This window comes from Maniola hyperantus, chromosome 5, assembly GCF_902806685.2.
Source record: "Maniola hyperantus chromosome 5, iAphHyp1.2, whole genome shotgun sequence".
In the NCBI taxonomy this organism is placed as follows: domain Eukaryota; kingdom Metazoa; phylum Arthropoda; class Insecta; order Lepidoptera; family Nymphalidae; genus Maniola; species Maniola hyperantus.
Genome location: NC_048540.1, coordinates 7,739,298 through 7,759,298, shown reverse-complemented (window position 1 = coordinate 7,759,298; position 20,001 = coordinate 7,739,298). Strand labels below are relative to the sequence as shown.

Below are 20,001 nucleotides of genomic sequence, written 5' to 3'. Positions count from 1 at the left end.
AGAGTAGGTATAGGTATGACAAAAATCAAATGAACGGCATTAGAATCTATATCTTTCAGTCCATCCAACCCCTAAGATGTTACATAAAGGCACAAAATATTTAGTTACGTTTTCATTGTTCTCGACAATAAACGCTGGAAACATATACTTACGAAGTATAATTTTACTGAAGATGACCAAAAATCCTATGCGCCCAGTAAAATCTGGTAGGTACCTAACCTAGTATATTTTACAGAAAAGCTCATTTGGCACCGTTCTTGCCATCTCATCCTGTGGTGAATCCATTAGCAGACTTAGGCGATGCAGCCCATAGCTTCGGTTCCGTCAGTGCTGCTCCCTTCGGATCCTCTGCCATTTTACCTATCTCGTGGGCATATATTAAAGTAAGTTTTGCTTTAATTTGCCTAAGTGGTTTATTGTTTTTATTATTATAGTTTTAGTGATTTGGCATTATTTTTATATTTATACATTGTGTTGACTTTTTGCTATCCATTTTTTTTCAACAGGGTAAGATTATGTTCTATAAATCGTCTAAAGCAATCTACATACTTAGTATCTTTCACGATTATGGTAGCTTTAGTAGAATAAAATCTGTTGCCTAAGTATGTCCTATACAATTTCCTTTATATTTCCTAATTGTAATTTTGCATCATTGTATTTCGTTGATAATTTTGCATTGTGTACAATGAAGTCTATTTTATGCAGATGATGGGACCCAAGGGCTTAAAGCGAGCGACGCAAGTGGCTATTCTCAATGCTAATTATATGTCACGAAGGCTCGATGGCCACTATAAAACATTGTACAAAGGTGAAAGGGGATTGGTTGCTCACGAATTTATTATAGACGTACGAGATCTAAAGAAAAGTGCTAATGTAGAACCAGGGGATATTGCTAAACGGCTTATGGACTTTGGTAAGTAAATTTCTTTATGTTGAAGTGAAAGCTTCTTCCTAAGCCGCGTTGGGGGTTTTTGGAATGGGTAAAACTTCAAGGTCGCGTCACCGTCATGCTAAAACGAATGTTAATAGTTTTAACTTACAAATTATGGAACTTTTATTTTTGATACTAAGCACTACAGTTAATTCTAATAAAACCGTTTTTGTTTCATAGTTTTCCACTTCTATTGGTATCTCCACTGACTGTCAACTTTTTTAATTTTTTAAATCATTGTGAGTTGCGTACAGTCTTAATAAGGTACACTTTTGTGCAGGTTTTCATGCGCCTACAATCTCATGGCCCGTCGCTGGTACACTAATGATAGAACCCACTGAATCCGAAGATCTTCTAGAATTGGATCGTTTCTGTGAAGCACTTATAACGATAAGGAAAGAAATAAAAGACATTGAAGATGGTGTTATAGATAAACGATTAAATCCTGTCAAGGTAATTGATTATTACGAAATTTTATAGGTAGGTAATTCCTTATTCGATAAACTATGCTTTGCCGAAGGGTAATTTAAATGAATTTTAGCATTCAATTTAAACTGTGGTATATCGTTACATTTTAAAAATATGCCTATACCGAAATGTTTCCGCGAAATATGCCCGGCTAGTTTCAGACACGTCCGGGGTCTTTATTCATGGAACTATTTACGAGACGTGATGTGGTGCAAAACAGACTGCTAGTTTTAATAACATATAAGTCAATAGTTTAAGCCGGCGTATACGTATTCTATTTATAATGAATGAACGTTGTCAAAATATAGCTTTTTTATAGATGGCTCCGCATACACAGCAGGAAGTTATAACAGAAGACTGGAATCGCCCTTACACGAGAGAGCAAGCGGCTTTTCCTGCTGTAAGTATATAAAAATAAAGATCTAAGTAGGTACCCTTATAGTAAAACAATGAAAGAAAATGTGTCGATCAAGCAATATATCCGCTAAGTACCTACCTACTATTTTATTTTCAGCCATTCGTAAAGGGAGAAACTAAGATTTGGCCAACAGTTAGCCGAATTGACGACATGTACGGCGATAAGCATCTCGTCTGTACCTGCCCACCTGTGATTGACGATTTTTAATGTAAGTAAGTAAGTATATCTTATTGAAGTGTAAATAAAATAATACAAATGCAGTTGCAAATCGTATTTAATTTGTCAATATTGTCGTATAATAAATAATTATTATCTTTTAATATTCTGCTTTTTATTTTTCGAAGATAGAATTTTTTACTCTATGGCCATATAAATAGTTTAGTAGCCATGCATTATTATTGACTTCAAACAAGTTAACTAGTTTATTATGATACAAATATGTATTGCGCAGAATTTTTATAACATTACAGCGGTGTCAAGGCAACGTGTTTGTTTAGTTTTTCCTTACAATATTTTTTTAAAGCTCATATAGAATACGGATTGCTTCAACTTTTTTTTTTTCAACATTTTTACAAATTATTATGAAGCTGTTCGTATTCCAAATTAGCCATCAAGCGAACTTTTTATAATATAAACAACATGTTTTAAACCTTATAATAAAATGTACAGCGCTAAATATGATTAAACTCACCAAAACACTGGCTGGGCATTTTCCAACAATCAATAAAATAAATCAGTCAAAAACCTTATCTAAACTTTTAAACTCAGTCGCACTCCAACAAAAATGCGTATAAAATACTTATTAAAATTATATTAATTTACATGAAAATAAAAAATAAAGTCGTCTTCATCGGAACTTGCTCATTTTTGTGGTGAAGTAATAGTTTCTTTAGGATACATACCTAATCTTACTCCTAGGTCCTTCGGCAAACGCAGCGCTGGCCGAGTTGGGAACGGATGATAAGAGCCGGTCGAGGGACTACGCGGATAAGAAAGCGAAGATAAGGTATCTGTCTCTAAGAGCGAGGTTATAGCACTTGATGTGTCGTCTGATTCATATTTAGTTTTGTCACTTTTTTCAGTAGGATCATTAGGCAGTGTTGGCGTTTCTCTTTTTGGAAAAACTTTTGGTGATATCGGTGTAGACACCTGGTCCAACGAAGTTATTTGACATAACGTGTCACTAGAATTACTTTTTGCACCCATAGGGGAATCATCATCTACCGATGGTTCGTACGTAAAGCTAATAGAAGACGTAACTCTGTTAGAAAAATCACTGAATGTGTTAATACTATTTTCTGTTTTTAAAACACTTTCAAAGAGTTTCGGACTTTGACCTTCCAATTTAGAGACAAACTCACCTGCTTTAGATGGTCGAAAATCATTGTATTTTGTTGGTGTTGTTAGTGGATAGTTATAATCATCTAAAGTAAATAGTTTTTCGTACGGAGACGTATCTTTTATTTCTGCGGATGGTTGGGTAATAGATATCTTGGATGAGTCACTAGAAAAAGAATATCGTGCCCATTCATCAATTGTAGCTCGCTGAATCTCTTTTTGCAAATCGCAATGTGTCGAAATATTACTATTTTTTCTTCTGCAATCGTCATCAAGAGTATCTGTTTGACCTAGATTACTTTTATAGTCACATTTTGCTAAAAACCCCTTATTTTCCCATCCATAGAAATCGGTTTTGTTGCCTAGACATTCAATGCTAGGGGTTTTAATATTTTTTAATGCAAATTCAGTAGATCCTGATTGAGTGTTACGAACTTCGTATGAAAACGGGTCATCGATCGAAATTGGTCTAACTCTAAGAAAATCACTTTTATCCGATGTTTCATCTTTAGGAGTTCTTTTAATGCAACCAATTAAAGAATCTGAAGTGGATTCTTTAAGCAAAGGCGATTCCAATATTTTTGTTTCTGAGGGTTTTGTAAGAGTAGCACTGTCCTTATTTTTTCTATCCATAATAATATCTTCTATACTTTTTCTGTCTCCTAATTGACTGCTAAGAGCAGATGAAATGTGTTGTTTCGTTAAAATTCGGCTGAGTATTTGTGAGTTCTCTTGTATTATTTGCAGAGCTCTTTCACTGTTTTTGCGCCCAGAACGTAAAACGTATTCTTTTGAAGAAGGTGTATCTTTATTTGGAGATGATTCTTCCAATATTGCTCTTTTAGTATGAATGGGTACGTTTTTATTGTCGTTAAACGGTCCATCAGCTATTTCTATTCCAATCGTTCTTTCTTCTCTTGAATCAGGACTTACAGATTTCTTACACACAAAACTATGAGTTTGTGGTAAGGAAGAAGCTCGCTCAGAATCAGTTTTTAAAGTGTTTTCATTGTGATTGTTTTGCAATGTTAGTGAGTCTGGCTTTTTGGGTAATCTCGAATTTCTTCTGATAGCACGTCTACTTGGGATATCAAAATTATTAGGGTCTGTTAACCTCGCCCCAAAAAATTCTGGACTATGTTCAAAATATTTATCAATTTTCAACTGAATTGGAGGTTCATCTTCACTTACAATAAGACTTTCGGATCTAGGGCTTTCAGGTGGACTTTCAGTGTCTGAAATGCCTTTGTCTGATAAATCGATATCAGGAACAAAATTAGGGTACATTGCAAAATTGTCGATTATATCTGGAGGCCTCGTAGTTGTGGAAGGTATAGACGTAGAAGGCCGTCTTGATTCGTTTGTGTATGATGAACCATATTCAACAACACAATGACAAGGAGATAAATCGACAGAGTTTAATTTCATTACATTTTTACATTTTGAAATGTTTACATTCTTTTGGTTTCTTCTTTCTTCATAATCTGGTCGATGAAAAGGATCATTTCTTTCATACTCTATTCGGTGATGGCGAACACATTTGAATGGACTTACTGGAGCGCAAGATTTTTCCTCACCGCTAATAATGTGGCCATCCTTTAATTTAGATTCAAAACCGTCTATATAAATACGTAATGGTTCACCAGCAGCTGAATCGAGATATTCAGTGATATTTTTTACATTCTTATCGTCTACTACGTCTCTATTTTTTTCAGTTTCGGATAAACATGTATTTATAGATTCTTTAATGTGACGTAAGGGGCTGACCTTAGTATCTTTACATATTGAAGAATGTGGTACAGCTGTATGCTTCTTATTTTTAAAGCTATGAGTTTTATTTTCTTTGTCATCATTAGGTAACTCTTGCTCAGAATCACTGGCTTTCTCATTTTCATCACAAAGGCTCGTGTCTGTACTTGACTCCGATCGTAAAGAGTATGAAGAGCTTTCACTAGAGCTACGAGATCGAATTGAAGCTATCATTTCATTAGCTTCTAATTCAGATACTATTACACCATCTCCTATTTCGTCTAAATCTATAGAAGCTTTCCTTGTAAGTTCTAATGCTTTTTCCTTTTTAATATCTTTCCATTTTACAGAGTTTCTTCTGTTTAACGTCTTTCGAGTTTTCTCTTCTTCCCAACTTATAGTGTCATCCGTAATCTTTTCTTTAAATTCTTCCGGCTTTTCTTTTATAGGTGTTGTTTGCCGGGATGGTGGAATTGCACCCGGAGGAGGACCTAGCCGTCGACCTCTTGAACTGACTATAGCACTTTTTCCCAAGAGTAAATTGTTGACTGTAAGTGAGGTGGGAGATGTAGGAACACCAACTGAAAAAAACATAATTACGTTGTGAAAGCTTATAACTTTTTAATACAACGATCTTTAGGTATCACTGAGCACTAGATTGGCTATTCCAAAGAATATTTTTTTGATGCAAATTGTAACCTTTACTTATAACTTAATGGACAGTATCATGTTTGGTTTGATAGCTTTGTGAAACATGATTTTAGTGTGGAATACAGTTGTTCTGTTAATTCAATGTTTCAGTATCACAATAGTTTTTGGTCCATACTCCATAGTACCTGCTGCATGACGAGCACATGCAGCTGCTAAAATGACGTGAGCTTGACGTTGCCGTTCGCGAAGCCGAGCATATTGCCTTTTTAGTGCTCCTATGTCCAACGACAACCTATCACCAGCACCCGCACGGTCTTCACGTCTAGGCAGCACCTAAAACATGGAAATAACAGCTATAAATAGGAATACCTATACCTTTAAAGATTTAGTAAGTGAAATTAAAGTTATATAGTATGGGTGTACCTACCGTAGCCAAGGCCATTTTATTTCCATCATCACTCGAGTCGCCTTCATCTTCAGAATAAAAAAGGCGTAACCCACGCTTTGTCACCGACTGCATCTATGAAAATAATGCAGATTATAAAAACCTATAAAAAGCTTAAAATTATCGTCAAAGGTCTGTTTTTTCTGAGTAGGAGGTAATCTTCATGAATGTCAACAGGTCCTAATCTACTGAAATGCATGACTTCGCTGGATTAGTCATTCGTCCCGGTAAGTACTGTGATACTGTGACGTGCAGAACATCATGACATGACTGTCTATCTATTCAGACTTGATTTGCCTCTTACGTGGCTATGTAGGCAGACAAACCTGGGTAGATTTGTCTGCCTGTTGATAAAAATATATCTACATTATGATGTGATATGATGAGTATATGTATAGCAACACCTACCGCAGATTGTAAGGGAGGATGATATACAGGTGGAGCGTTCGGTGGTGCTGGTGGAGCTACTCTGTATCTATGCAGGCTCCTTAGCCGCGGCAGTTCAGGCGCTGAGTTGAAGGCCACCACCCTTGCTACTAGAGCCTCGCCGGCTTCCCACACCGCACCTACACCACCACCCATACAGCTGTAGAACTCATCCGCCGATCGCGCTGATAGAATACGACTAGAACAAAATTAAGAAAATATACTTCAACTAGGTATTCCATACTTGTGAAACTGTTTAAAAGCTCGTGGAAATTATCAATTCTATTATTAGAATTGTTTATTGTTCGAACCAGCTAATTCTACGCCGAGTTGATAGAGTACGAATGAAAGGAACTTAAAAACATTGCCGAAAACTTGCTATTTGGCTATGGTATTATCTGTTGAGAGTTTTCGACCTTTGCTAGTTACCCGCTATTAGCAAAGTAGAGCCAGCAAAGCCGATGTCACGTAGGAACCGAGAAGCGCTATGTGTTTATAAAACAGCCATAGGGCGTTTGTGCATTCATCCGTATTCGGTTCGTATCCGTGATTCTTCGAAGTGGCCGTCATACAAATACGTACTCATTCGATTCGTATTTTCACGGAATTCGTGATTTCACGGATTAGTGCATAAACGCCCTTACCCTTTCCAGGTTAATGCGCTTCCATTCATTTCTTCATTCCACTGCCTCATTATATTTTATCATCCTGTCATCATCATAATTATTTCATCATTTATCATCATCGCAGTCAATAGGCTGGCTACACTACCAAAAAAATTGGTATTTAAAATAGTTGTATAAAAACCCGATAAAAAGACTTAATCATATACAAACTCTTGAAGCATATCCCAAATGGCGAGGGCGGTAAGTAACAGGATCTCATTGCCATCGAGCAGAATCAGATCCCAGATTCTCAGTAGCGATTCCCGTGGTAGCCAGGTTGCGTATAATGTTAGGAACCATTGCATTGTAAACACATCTGGCAAAGGAGGCTCTACGCCACCACCTGAAAAATTCAGGCGATAATGGAGAGTGGAGTAATAGAAGTCATGAAACACTCACATAAAGCCGAGGACAAATCTAGCGTAAGCGGAAAACGCGCGTAGATTTTTCTTCAGATTGGCGCTCGCCTAACGTCCCATCCAACATGTTGGGCCGACTTCCGCTGAATTTGTTCCTGGTCTTGGATGAGTATTTCATGACTCAAGCTTCTAGTAAATATACATAGTCTTGTTCGAAATCGCATTTTGTTTAAATGCGATTTCGAACAAGACTACTTATGTACATTATTTTTTTCACTTGTGTCCTGATTTCATTGTTAGTTTGCGGAAACAACATCCGCGCATTGCTTACTCGTTGCTATAAGAAGCGACTTCTTGAGTTAGCAAAGGAAAATTCCAACGTAATAATATTATAAATGAAAAAGTGTGGCTTCTGTCGGCTAGGTTTTTACGGCCCATACGTTTAACGGTTTTTGTCGAAGGGTACATAAGGTAGCTTGCACCCCGGGGACGAACATAGAGTTCCAATGAGATTTTGAAACATAAATCCCCATGGGGACGAAGTCACGGGCAACATCTAGTAGGTTATATTATGATAAAGATAGCTACCGTCTGATATCCTTTGCAAATGATCCATGTGTTGAGCTAGGCGGGGTAGTCTTAACCTTAATAGATCTCTGAAAGCAGCCATGTCCGCTGATAGACCTCGCAGGTCATCGGCAAAGTAGCCCTCAGGCAACACGGCTTCCACTAAATATATCATAACCTGCAATATTTATACAAAATTATATACCTAAGGTTTGAATAGCAACAACTGGTGATGGAAGCATTTTGTTTTATGTTTTAATACATGGAACTGTTATGAAGGGTTTCACATTGAGGAGCGTGCGGGGCTGTGCGGGATGTGCGAGGCGTCCCCCCCACCCCGATTACCATCTCGATTTGTCGCGTACTATACCTTATGTATATTATTATATCAATAAATTAAATAGATTTTTCACGCGACTTGCGAGCACAAACAATCAAACGCATAATTTATATTTCTATATTTTATAGTTATTTTTTAAACAAAATATAGAGAAAATCTAAATATATAAAACGAAAAGGCGACTGACTGCTGATCTGTCAACGCACAGCTCCAACTACTGGACGGATCGGGCTGAAATTTGGCATGCAGATAGCTATTATGACGTAGACGTCTGCTAAGACAGGATTTTTTAAAATTCAATCCCTAAGGTGGTAAAATAGGGGCTCAAAATAAGTGTAGGTAGTCCACGCGGACGTCGAAGAAGTCGCAGCCATAAGCTAGTTTTGGTATGAAGTATATGCACTGGTTACTCGTAGCAATCTTAATCTATAGAAAATCTTCGGTACTTTAGTGACCAAAGTACGAGAATAATCTAAATTACCTTTAACGAATCAGATTCTGATTTTTCCATAACCTCTAAAATTATAGCTGCTAACATATTAAAACCTTGGCAATAACCGACGTCCTTATTCCATCTGAAATAACATAAAAACGAGTAAGTATCACGCAAATTATTCAGAAAAATTCGAAGAGATTCGTATCGGATTCGGAGACAACCAAAGTAGGAGGTAATGATCACTTTATAAGTTACGCACTTGATGGCTAATAAATATCATGTTTGGTTTGACAGCATTGCATTAAAGTTTAAAGCTTTACAGCGGCTTTACCTTGCATAAGCTAACAATACTCTACGCAGCATCGCTTGATTCTCACGACCTTCTGCACCACAAAAGAGAGAACAACCCGTTCTATGCAGATCCTGCAACAATATTTAGTTTTAAATAGAAGAAACTCGTATTAGAAAGGTACCTATATGAATACTGAAACGTCTCTTAAAAGCTTTTTAATAATTTTTTGCTGTTTTGCCGTTTGGTCAAAATTCTAATAACATAAATTATCGCTCTTACTTTTAAGATGCTTACCTGTATTTGGGTTCTGCTACCATTTAGTACCTACTGGAGACGTATACCTAATTTGGTACAGGAGACGAATACATAATTTGTATAATACACGACAGGTCGAGATGGCAATCGGGGAGGTGACGCCCCGCACACCCGCACAGCCTGCGCGCTAACCAATACAGATAATAAAATATGTAAACGTTATGTAGATAAGACAGCTGATAGGTACCTACGTCAGCTCTTACAAGAGCGATTGCCATCTGACCTCCGCAACCCTTGAGAGCACGCTGGTAACAATACAAATGTGAAATATTAACAGCTTTTAAAAGGTTCAAAGTAAAATGTACCTTAAGAATCTGTGCACTAAGTTCAGTATCATCGGGCAGGGCGGTGCCTCGGAAGCAGGCCCGCTCGGCGACCGGCCAGTCGATGCCCCGAGCGGTCAAGTGCCGTTCTGCTAACGTCTGCCATAGCTGAAATGTCATCGAGACCCCAATTAACAGGAGAAAGAATCTATGTCATTAGAGAGCCTACGTGTATCTATAGTACGAGTAATGTGTTAAGAAAAGAAATAATTAATATCTGAATGTTAAATTTCACATCGACAAAGTCTTTGAAAAACAAAAATCAGATAAAACTTTCAATAATGTTTTCTTCACAAACAGTTTTAGCTTTCTTAATTTAGTCCTTTGTTCACGTTTCCGATAAGTAGTTAAATAACAGCAAACAAACTTTGATTACCATGGAGAAAAGCTTTTTCATTTCAGTTAAGAGCTTTGCGAAAGTTTATATCGAAAGGTTGTCTATATATAAATTAGATACAGTACGCGGCAGAAAGTAATGTACATTGACGCGACGTTTAGAAGGAGATAGCTAATTTGTAGCACGTTGCCCTTGTCATTAAGACCGACGAAACTTTATATAGGTATGAGTGACAGAGACAACGCTCTACCAAGTCGAAATGTTATTCTAAAGGCCGATGTACATTACTTTCTGCCGCGTACTGTAATTTTGTTTTATTTCAATACGTACTTAGTTACGCAAATTCCCTATTTCAACGAAATCAATAGATGATTAAAGTACCTAAAGGGATAAGTGCAAAGTAGATAAAATAACTGTAGATACCTACTTATTTAACTAACACCTACACTAGGAAAAGTGGAAATTATACGAGTAGGTAGGTAAGTACTATTTAAAAGTTTATTATGTCAGTCAGTCAGTTAATCTTTTTTTAAGTATTTATATAGACTTTAACGTACCTTCCTACGAAAATGTTGTGGTACACCAGCTGGAAGGCGGGCCACTAGGCGCATAGCGTGTAGCCACTCCGTGAAGCCACCTTCTCCGGGCCCTTCCGCGCTCGGCGTCACGCCGAAGCGAGCGCTTGTGTCGCCAGCTACCATAAATATAATATTATCATCATCATTAAGCAAGACGAGGAAAAATAATCAAAATATTCGGAGTCTATTCATTTTTGTTTCTCTGAACGTTCTGCAGTTTAAGAAGATTCGAAAGTTGATGCGACAGATCGTTCATAAGATGGGATAAGAGTCCAATTAGAGCTGCAGTAGAAATTCCCTTGAGTTTGCGAGGAAGGCAACTATCAGAGAGAAGTAGAGAAGAGTCAAGCGCGCAACAAAACTGAAGTGACAACCTGCATAATTCTAGCAAGAATGTAACGAATAAGATAAGAGCAATTTTAAAACTTTCTTACGATATTACCTTCGGAAGTTTTGATACTACTTTTATTATCGGTTATAGCGAAAAGTTCGAGCTTCTGAAAAAACTAAAATTTTAAAACTAAATTTCTCCTCGGTTTGCGTTTTGCTGCAATCACACTAAACAGTAGGTGATGATGCAGCCTAAGGTGGAGTGCCTCTGTCTAGAAAATGCCTATTAACTCTTCTTTAGAAAGTACCAATGTTATGGCTGGCGGAGAAACGGAAGCCGGAAGGATATTCCAAAATATGCTAGCAGTGCGTATTAGAAACGAGATAGCTTCAATGAAGAGCCAAATTCGGAAGACGTGAATTGCGAAGAGGTTTCTCACTCAGGATGCTCTGATAATAATAATTGATCTTTCCCGCAGCAAGTGTAGGTAAGTCATACAAAAGTATAGTTATAATTTTCAAATATGAATTTCTTAATTCTTGAAAAAAAATAAAGAAAATATCAAATGAATGAGAATTCAAATAGGTTAAAGTGCGAAAAATAAGAAAATATTATCATAATCATCACAAGTAAATATATCACGTGCAAAAGAAAGGTGCCTGTGTTGGACAGTGGGATGAGAGATGGATTCGATCTTTCGCATAAAGTTAATTGCAAAAATACATAATAATGCGAGGATTGTAGGTATTATTAAATATGCCATAACTATTTAAAAAAATATTCGTAAAATAATTTTTTGTCATTCATGATTAGTTCTTTCTTTGAATAAGGTTTACTTCTTTACATGATTTTATAAAATAATCTATACCAAACGCACTATTATATTAATATATTATTATTAAGTAATAATTTTCTCAAATTCGTAGTAAAGTAGGTACTTTTTACAATATTGAATCTTTATTATTAAAACAAAGAAGATCAAAATTTAGATAACAAAGCCTCAATTTTTTCCTTCTTCTATTGTTAGGGTGCCGTACCTTAAAAGGAAAAAAGGAACCCTTATAGGATCACTTCGTTGTCTGTCTGTCCGTCTGTCGTGTCTGTCAAGAAAACCCGGGTACTTCCCGTTGATCTAGAATCATGAAATTTGGCAGGTAGGTTTACAGCACAAGTAAAGGAAAAAATCAAAAACCTTGAATTAGTGGTTACAGCACAAATTAGTTCATGAACTAATAAAATTATAATTTTCAATTTTCAAGATAACTATACCAAGTGGGGTTAATACCTAAGTACGGAAGCCCTCGGTGAGCGAGTCTGAATCGCACTTGGCCGGTTTTTTAGTTTTTTTTAACATAATGTACACTGTCCTTATGCGAGTGTACTCTAAACTATCCTATACCTACTGGACAATTATTTGTTGCAGCGTTTAGAAGTGATGTTTCAACGGTTTTACAACCACCATAATATTAAACTACAGCATTATATTCCTCTCGTGAAAGAACTTTACCTTGTATAAGTTATTTTTAAGATTACCTACCCGGCTGTTAATCGAATTTACGATAATAGAGCTGAATAAATCAATAAAGAATACTAGCATAACATAAACTGACTGCATCGTAATTTATATCAAGCGGTATTTCTTATAGTATGTACATTATGTTGTTAATATGTTACAATACAATGCAGTACCTGAGGCTGTCCTTGCAGAACTTGCCAAGTTCCTGAGAGAGTTCAGAATAGCACTCATCTGTCCTGTCCGACGCGTACATTTGACACCAAATGCATATCCTTACAACTACACTGACACTGAGTTCCTTAACGATTGGATAACAACATTGTGCTAACACGTCATTTTTTTATTTTAAGTATGTAAAAATTTCTATGATTCTGGTCTAATGCACACAGTAAAGCTGATGTAATATAACGGAAGTAAAATTGTGCCATATTTTCAAAACATTTATTACAGGGTTGTCGATCTTAGCAGCTGACGCGATGTTTACTGATAAGTCGCGGAGCGTTGGGGCTGCTCACCCTCTACTAGGTAGGTACCTCACTGGAATGGCTTTAACTTTAAATCGATGCGCGGATAGCAGCAAACACGAAATTGGCTAAAATGCCGATGTAAAGTGTCGTGGTAGCTGTCTGCCTAGAGCATGCGCAAATGGACACATGACCGTTATCTGTGTGTGTGTGTATGTGTGTTGTCTATTGATTTCACAGTTGTGTACGTCAGTCACCGACACGGCACTGTAAAAAGCACTCTGTGTCTACACAGTACACACTTTAATGTGCGTAGGGTTATTTCGAGACACTGAATGAAAACGTCGCGTCTTGTTTTTCTATTCATAAAGTCTATAGTTCTATAGAAATCTTTATTGTACTGAAGTAGAAAAAGATATAAGTACCTAGGTACCTATCTTAAACATATATGTTTAGATGAAAGTGACAATACATTCCATTGTAGGCATAAACACAAGCTTTTCATCAACTTGATTAATTACCGATAAATAATTATCTTCTTGAAACTTTTACAAGTATTTTTGAATCTTCAAATGGTCCGGAATGCCTTTCCTATACCAAGAAGAAACTCAACTTGTTCTTTTCAAAAATTCGATTTACAGAATATTATGCCATGTATAAAAGTAATTGCAGTTTCACGCATTGCTGAAGCGAGTTGCGAGTCAAATCCACGCTTTTGTATCATTTACATAATCTAATCGATTATACAATGTGCTCCTGTACTACAGGAGCATATTACTAGATTTTTAAACTTGTGCAAAGGCAAGCCTACGCCACGCACAACAGACGGAAACGTTTAAGTGCGGAAACCAGCCCAGAGTGAAGAAAGGTAAGCCTAAAATGGATTGCGGAATTTTGATATAAAGGAACTCATTTCTCACAGCTATCAAACTTTGGTGCTAAAGCTACAGAGCTTACTTACGAAACATAAACCAAATCTTGAGTAAATACCCTGTAGATATCTGATACGAGTATATTGCTCTAAATGCTTTGCACGTTTAGGGCTGTATACGTACTAATGTGTCGCAGGAGAACAGTAAAAGCAGCGCAAAGCTTCTTTTGTTGCCGGTAGAGTCGATCTCGCATACGTAAACATCTCGCTAAGCTTTCCCCCGCTATTTGTAAACTGCTTTTCCATTCCTCGGCTTGCTCTCGTAGTTCATGAATGCCTATAGATACAAACATACCTATGTATATATAATATATTGCTTATGTACCCGGTATCCCTTCCAAGTAAGCTCGCTTCCATCTTAGACTGTATCAGCACTTACCACGAGTTGAGATCAAGGGCTAACTTGTATTGGAATAAAATAAAATAAATATCTAATTGCGTATAACAATAATAATTAATATGTATTAAGTATAAAATTCCGTCGATTTACCTACGTAGTAAGTAGGTATTGTTTCAGATTTGTCTGCGTAAAATTAACGTCAAACACAGATCACCACCTATAGACGCCTATAATAACCGGACACCCCCGATCGCCAAGCTTAGGCACTTGCTTAGCATAAAAGTCGGACGAAGCCCGTTCGGTACCCTCATTCCGCACATTGTCTTGATTACGTGACTTTTGAGTTCACCAATCAAATCAAAGCATTCTCTCCTGTCCCTCGCGAACATCTTACCATTTTGTTTTCATGCTAAACGTTGTATATGCGTACTCTTGAGGTTTAATTCTCTGTGGCGTCAAATGAAGGTTCTAGTTAAGCGATTTGGTCCCAAGTTGGAATAAACGGACCATATCAGTTTAATTAACAAACAATTTATAGATAGATGATTGAATAGATATAATGAATTAATATGAGGTAAAGATCCTGTTACACGTATGATATTCTGTAAAGTTTTCAGTTACTAATTATATTACCTAAAGACTCCAAATAACTGCGTTCGATAGCACTAGTTTGGTCTTCATAGTTTGATTGCGATGATGTGATCGATGCGGCTGTGGTAGATCTGTATTAGATAATTTCATATTAGATAATCTTAATATTACATTACCACAATACCCCACTCCTTTGCGTTGCGCAGTTGGGTAAAAAGATAAGTAGTCTCGACTCACTGACTGACTCATCAACGACCAGCCCAAACCATTAGATCTAGAAAGCTGGAATAATAGTATTGCACAGAAGTTCCCTTCTGATTGTAGACAAGGAATAAGGCCGGATTTTTCGAAATTCCCACAAGATGCATTCCCGCAAGGGTATGACCGGAATAATATCTAAATGTACTTATATTTACTTATGCCTTTCAAATCATATTATTATTATTATATCCCTTTCATAATGCTCCTTGAGGGAAATGATAGTACTAATTTTTAGGCCTGTCATTTTAAGAGATTGTGTATTATAATCTCTTAAATTGACTGGTCGCCGACAGGTCGAGATGGCAATCGGGGTGGGCACGCCCCGCACACCCGCACAGCCCCCGCTAACCAAGCGCGGGTGACGTGCGGGCGTCCACCCACCTCATACCCCGATTGCCATCTCGACCTGTCGCCTACTATATAACTATTTATGATCAGGAGGTGGATCGCCCAATAAACTCAATCTTGATAAATACATAAAATATAATTTATTATTTTAACAGAAAGACATTACTTTTTCCAACGATAACGACAACTCATAAGTGACAGACTTACAAATATAGAACGCTATTTTATTCTCTCTTCACTTTAGATGTAATGAGTTTACATACAAGTATATCACGTTCTAATACGCGCCCTTAAACCATTACATCGCAAACAACATAGTGTGCCCTTAACTTATTACAGTGTAATATAAACACGCCCTTACATCGCGCCCTTAACCTATTACATTGTAATATAAACACGCCTTTACAATTTTCTATCAATCAATAAGATTAAATAAAACTCTCAAAAATATTTGATTATAAAAATAAAATAACTATAAACTAGTTCTACGGCAAACACACAATATTCCTATTAGGTACAATATTATGCCCTTATGCCCCCTTAATCAAATATCTTTAGACACATTTCTGATAAAAATTGTTTTATTTTCCTTAGTGACCGAATCTCATCATCTATAGCTTTTTGCCATAAAACCCCATCTGGTCTCGCTAAAGCCTCCTCAATGGTTAAAATATCTGCAATGGCATTACATATACAATTATTTACATCTGGTTGCTTACGTGATCTAAGGTTATAACGTGGTTCAACCCTTTCCACAACGTTTTTGGTCTCGTCTTGAATATCAACCATTTCTTCATTGTTTTCAGTTTCATTGTTATTATCAACTGTCTTAACAATAGTATCAACTTTATCGTCCTTATTATCATCCTCTTTAGGATTTTCTCTTGGCACAGACTCTTTTTGTCCCTCGTCCAGATATATAGGAACAACTGTGTCCTTTGTTACTATATTATCGTTATCACCAGGAAAAGTATTCTCTAAAAATTTAACATCTCTATATACATGAACGGTACTCGTCTTTGGATCCATCAACCGATAACCCTTAGTGTTATTAGGATATCCAACAAAAATCGTAGGTACTGTTTTACTGTCCAATTTTTGTCTCTTTTGTTTCGGTATCAATCCGTAAGCTAAACAACCGAACACCTTTAGATGACTAAGATCAACTTTCTTTCCTGTCCATAACTCCTCCGGAACACTATCTGTTACAGCCTTAGTAGGACTTCTATTTTTTAAATATACAACAGTATTTACAGCTTCCGCCCAATACTTCTTATTTAAATTAGCTTCGCATAATAATGCTCTTGCCTTTTCTATAATCGACCTATTTGCCCTCTCAGCAACACCATTTTGCTCAGGTGTGTACGGGACCGTCGTCTGGTGCTTAATACCTTGAGACTTTAAAAATTTATCAAATAATCGATTACAGTACTCAGATCCATTGTCAGTCCTCAAACATTTAATTGATTTGTTCATCTCTTTCTCTACTTCCGCCTTATATTCGCGAAATTTCTCAAAAGTTTGACTTTTATTTTGCAGAAAATATACATGTGTTTTCCGAGAAAAGTCATCGATAAACAGTAACATGTATCTCGAACCACTGAACGACGGCTCTTCCATCGGACCGCAAATATCGCTATGCACTATTTCCAAGATATCCCGTGCTCTAGTACCTTTGTTCTTAAAAGGACTCTTACACGTCTTACCTTCAATGCATGGTATACATGGTTCGATCAAATCGTTTTGTTTAAATTCAATTCCATTGACTAGGTTTTTTAACTTATCCATATATTTTTTACTCAAATGTGCTAACCTTCTATGCCAAAGATTCGATAAATTTTGACTTGACAATGTCACGTTCAATGACAAGTTTTGACTTTCTTTTAATTCGAAAATTCCACCAACATCCTGACATTTGACAATTTGTTTATCCTCTTTCGTTATGATACAACCTTTTTTGTTAAAATTCACAACGTAATCTTTTTCAGATAGCTTGCTCACAGAGATTAAATTCATGGACAATTCGGGAACATGCAAAACATTATCCAATGCAAGTTCTGTATTTGCATTAATCTTAACATTAGCACTCCCTTTACCTTGGATTGATAATTCTTCTCCATTTGCCAATCTTATTTTCTTATCCGCCTGCTTTTGATAATTGGATAAATTATTTAAATCGTGGGTCATATGGTTTGAACATCCACTGTCAATGTACCAACTCTTCGTCTTAAATGGCTTCTTGTCTACTGTAGTCATGCAAATCGACGCAAAATTATTTACAGTTCTAATTTGCTTCTTTTCATTGCATTCTGATGCTTTATGGCCTGGTTCATGACACTTAAAACATTTAAAAACTTTCGACTTATTTACTTTCGAACATCTATTCGATTTCGATTTTTGGGAAATCGTGCCCGATTTGTTCGCCATCAAAACATTCGACGATGTATTTCCACTTGACTCATCCCGTTGTCTATTCGCCTCTTGTATCAATTTACTTTTAATTTGCTCAAGAGTCAGTTTTTGTCCACTGTTGTCTACAGCCATTATAAGAGGATTATATACTTCACTCAACCCGCTCAGCATAATAGACACTATCCAGTCATCATCAATTGGAGCATCGATATCATACAACTGATTAGACAAAAACATTATTTCCGAGATGTACTTCTCCATAGACTCGAAGTTCTCAAGTTTACATTGCCAGAGTTTCCGTTGTAACGTAATACGTCTTCCCCACCCCTTGTCTTCATAAGCTTTACATAGGCAATCCCAGACCTCTTTTGCAGTCCTTGCTCTATAAACATGCGTGAAGCAATCGGGTTCAAGTAAAAGACAAAGTGTTGCTCTTACTTTTGTGTCCACTTCTTTCGTTTGTGTACTCGCTTGACCTTCATTCGCTACGACCCACCACCAGCCTTTCAATTCAAGATAGTTCTTTACCTTAAATTTCCAATAGGCAAAGTTTTCTGAGCCTCGCAACTTTTCTATGTGGCCGCACAAACCTGAATTAGACTCATATCTTTCTACCATGATTGAATTTTCAGAGCTTCTAGTTTTAGATGTGAAGGCCCATAACCTATTTATGATTAGGAGGTGGATCGCCCAATAAACTCAATCTTGATAAATACATAAAATATAATTTATTATTTTAACAGAAAGACATTACTTTTTCCAACGATAACGACAACTCATAAGTGACAGACTTACAAATATAGAACGCTATTTTATTCTCTCTTCACTTTAGATGTAATGAGTTTACATACAAGTATATCACGTTCTAATAATAACAGAATTAGCCACATAATTTATCTTTACTTACCCCTGGCTAAATCCAACGCTGCTACAAGTCCAGTCGTGTTGATTCGCGTAAATATCGTTCAATAACTCTTCTATTAAATCCTTTACGTCTCTTTTCTGTTAAGCAGGAAATAAAGATATTTTAAATAAACTACTTAATTATTTTTCTTCAGATTCTATTTTATAAGCTTTTTATTAGTTTGACTTGTGTGTATGTTGTCATTCCGTTGAAACTTGCAACTGGCAACTTGTTCCGATTATGTTAGCAGACGCGTGTGGCTTGGAACATAATAAATGATTATGAGTGTGGTCAAATTTAATTAGATAGGTATATAGCTGCAGGTAAGACGCATTTGCCTTAAATGTACCTATTCAATCTTATTTTAAAGATACCGATCTGTACAAGAGACACATATTATAATATTATTATTTCGGAAGCGTATTTCAGAGTTCAGACCCTAGCTACGCGCAGGTTTATAACGGATATAGGATACGCAATAAGCGCTTTGCACGAGTTATAGCTGGGGTGTCGCAATACTCTTAATAATTACTGTAGTAGACTAGGAGCCAGCGCGTGCCAGACCTTCGTTATTTTATAAAAGCTGAAAGTAGCATAGCAACCCCCTGTCAGACACCCTTAATGTTTTAAAGTTTAGGGGTGTCTGGCAAGGGGTTTCCACGACACTAAGTGTCTAGCAATGTATGACATGATTTTTAATTAGTACTATTCCGAAGACAATTTAAAAAAATGACTATACTTTGAACACCTTTATTACCTGTTATCTCCCAAAGGCACCATACAAACAAACGTTCCTACCAGTGTTGGGGACAATACGCAGAGAAACTTTCAGCTTTAAAAAAATGACGAAAGTTTGAAACGCGCTGGTTCTCTCTCTATAGGGGTGAAAACCGAAAATCCTGTCTTGCTGTTTGCCAGATAAACATTCAATTAAAAAAATTAAGTAAGTAGCAATGGTAAGTAGTTCAAAATTACCTGCTGTTGATTTTTGATCGGCGGCGGAGGTGGAATCTTTATTTGTTTTTTTTTACAGTTTACTTTTGGTATTTTAATTTTTTTACATTTTTTCTCCGGCTTCGGTTTTGGGGCGTAAAGCGACGAAAAATCTAGTTCGAATTTCACTATATGCAAGTTTATTGGTTGATCTATTGTTATTGTTTTCATGATAACGAGTTGATAACGAAATTGTCACCTCAACTTGACAAGTAGACACTATTTTTTTTGGAGATTTTTTTACTTTATTCTACTTTTAAAACAAGTTGGTA

The 20,001-nt window shown here is 36.5% G+C and overlaps 2 protein-coding genes across 4 annotated transcripts in view; one reads left to right on the top strand and one right to left on the bottom strand.

The window, feature by feature from the left end:
* Positions 1 to 2,137, top strand: part of LOC117982231 (glycine dehydrogenase (decarboxylating), mitochondrial) — an 11,563-nt gene extending 9,426 nt beyond the window's left edge. Inside the window, exons 14-18 of the mRNA XM_034968551.2 lie at positions 236 to 383; positions 706 to 913; positions 1,212 to 1,384; positions 1,719 to 1,799; positions 1,914 to 2,137. Of these exons, the coding sequence (XP_034824442.1) occupies positions 236 to 383; positions 706 to 913; positions 1,212 to 1,384; positions 1,719 to 1,799; positions 1,914 to 2,024 (721 nt within the window). The 3' untranslated portion in view covers positions 2,025 to 2,137. The remainder of the gene's footprint in view (positions 1 to 235; positions 384 to 705; positions 914 to 1,211; positions 1,385 to 1,718; positions 1,800 to 1,913) is intronic.
* Positions 2,074 to 20,001, bottom strand: LOC117982227 (uncharacterized). Of its 3 annotated transcripts, none has more exons than XM_069498914.1 (14): positions 19,712 to 20,001; positions 18,740 to 18,834; positions 14,854 to 14,942; positions 14,005 to 14,157; positions 10,618 to 10,754; positions 9,706 to 9,831; positions 9,125 to 9,216; positions 8,839 to 8,932; positions 8,039 to 8,195; positions 7,263 to 7,422; positions 6,409 to 6,625; positions 5,983 to 6,075; positions 5,741 to 5,888; positions 2,074 to 5,485 (listed from the first exon to the last, which is right to left on the bottom strand). In XM_069498914.1, exons 1-14 carry the CDS (start codon positions 19,898 to 19,900, stop codon positions 2,679 to 2,681), a joined length of 4,557 nt encoding a protein of 1,518 aa, XP_069355015.1. In that variant the 5' UTR covers positions 19,901 to 20,001; the 3' UTR covers positions 2,074 to 2,678. The 3 variants fall into 3 exon arrangements, with proteins under 3 accessions (XP_069355015.1, XP_034824436.1, XP_034824437.1); XM_034968545.2 differs by having other exon boundaries at positions 7,263 to 7,434; positions 19,712 to 20,000; XM_034968546.2 differs by lacking the exons at positions 14,005 to 14,157; positions 14,854 to 14,942; positions 18,740 to 18,834; positions 19,712 to 20,001 and adding an exon at positions 12,659 to 13,284 and having other exon boundaries at positions 7,263 to 7,434.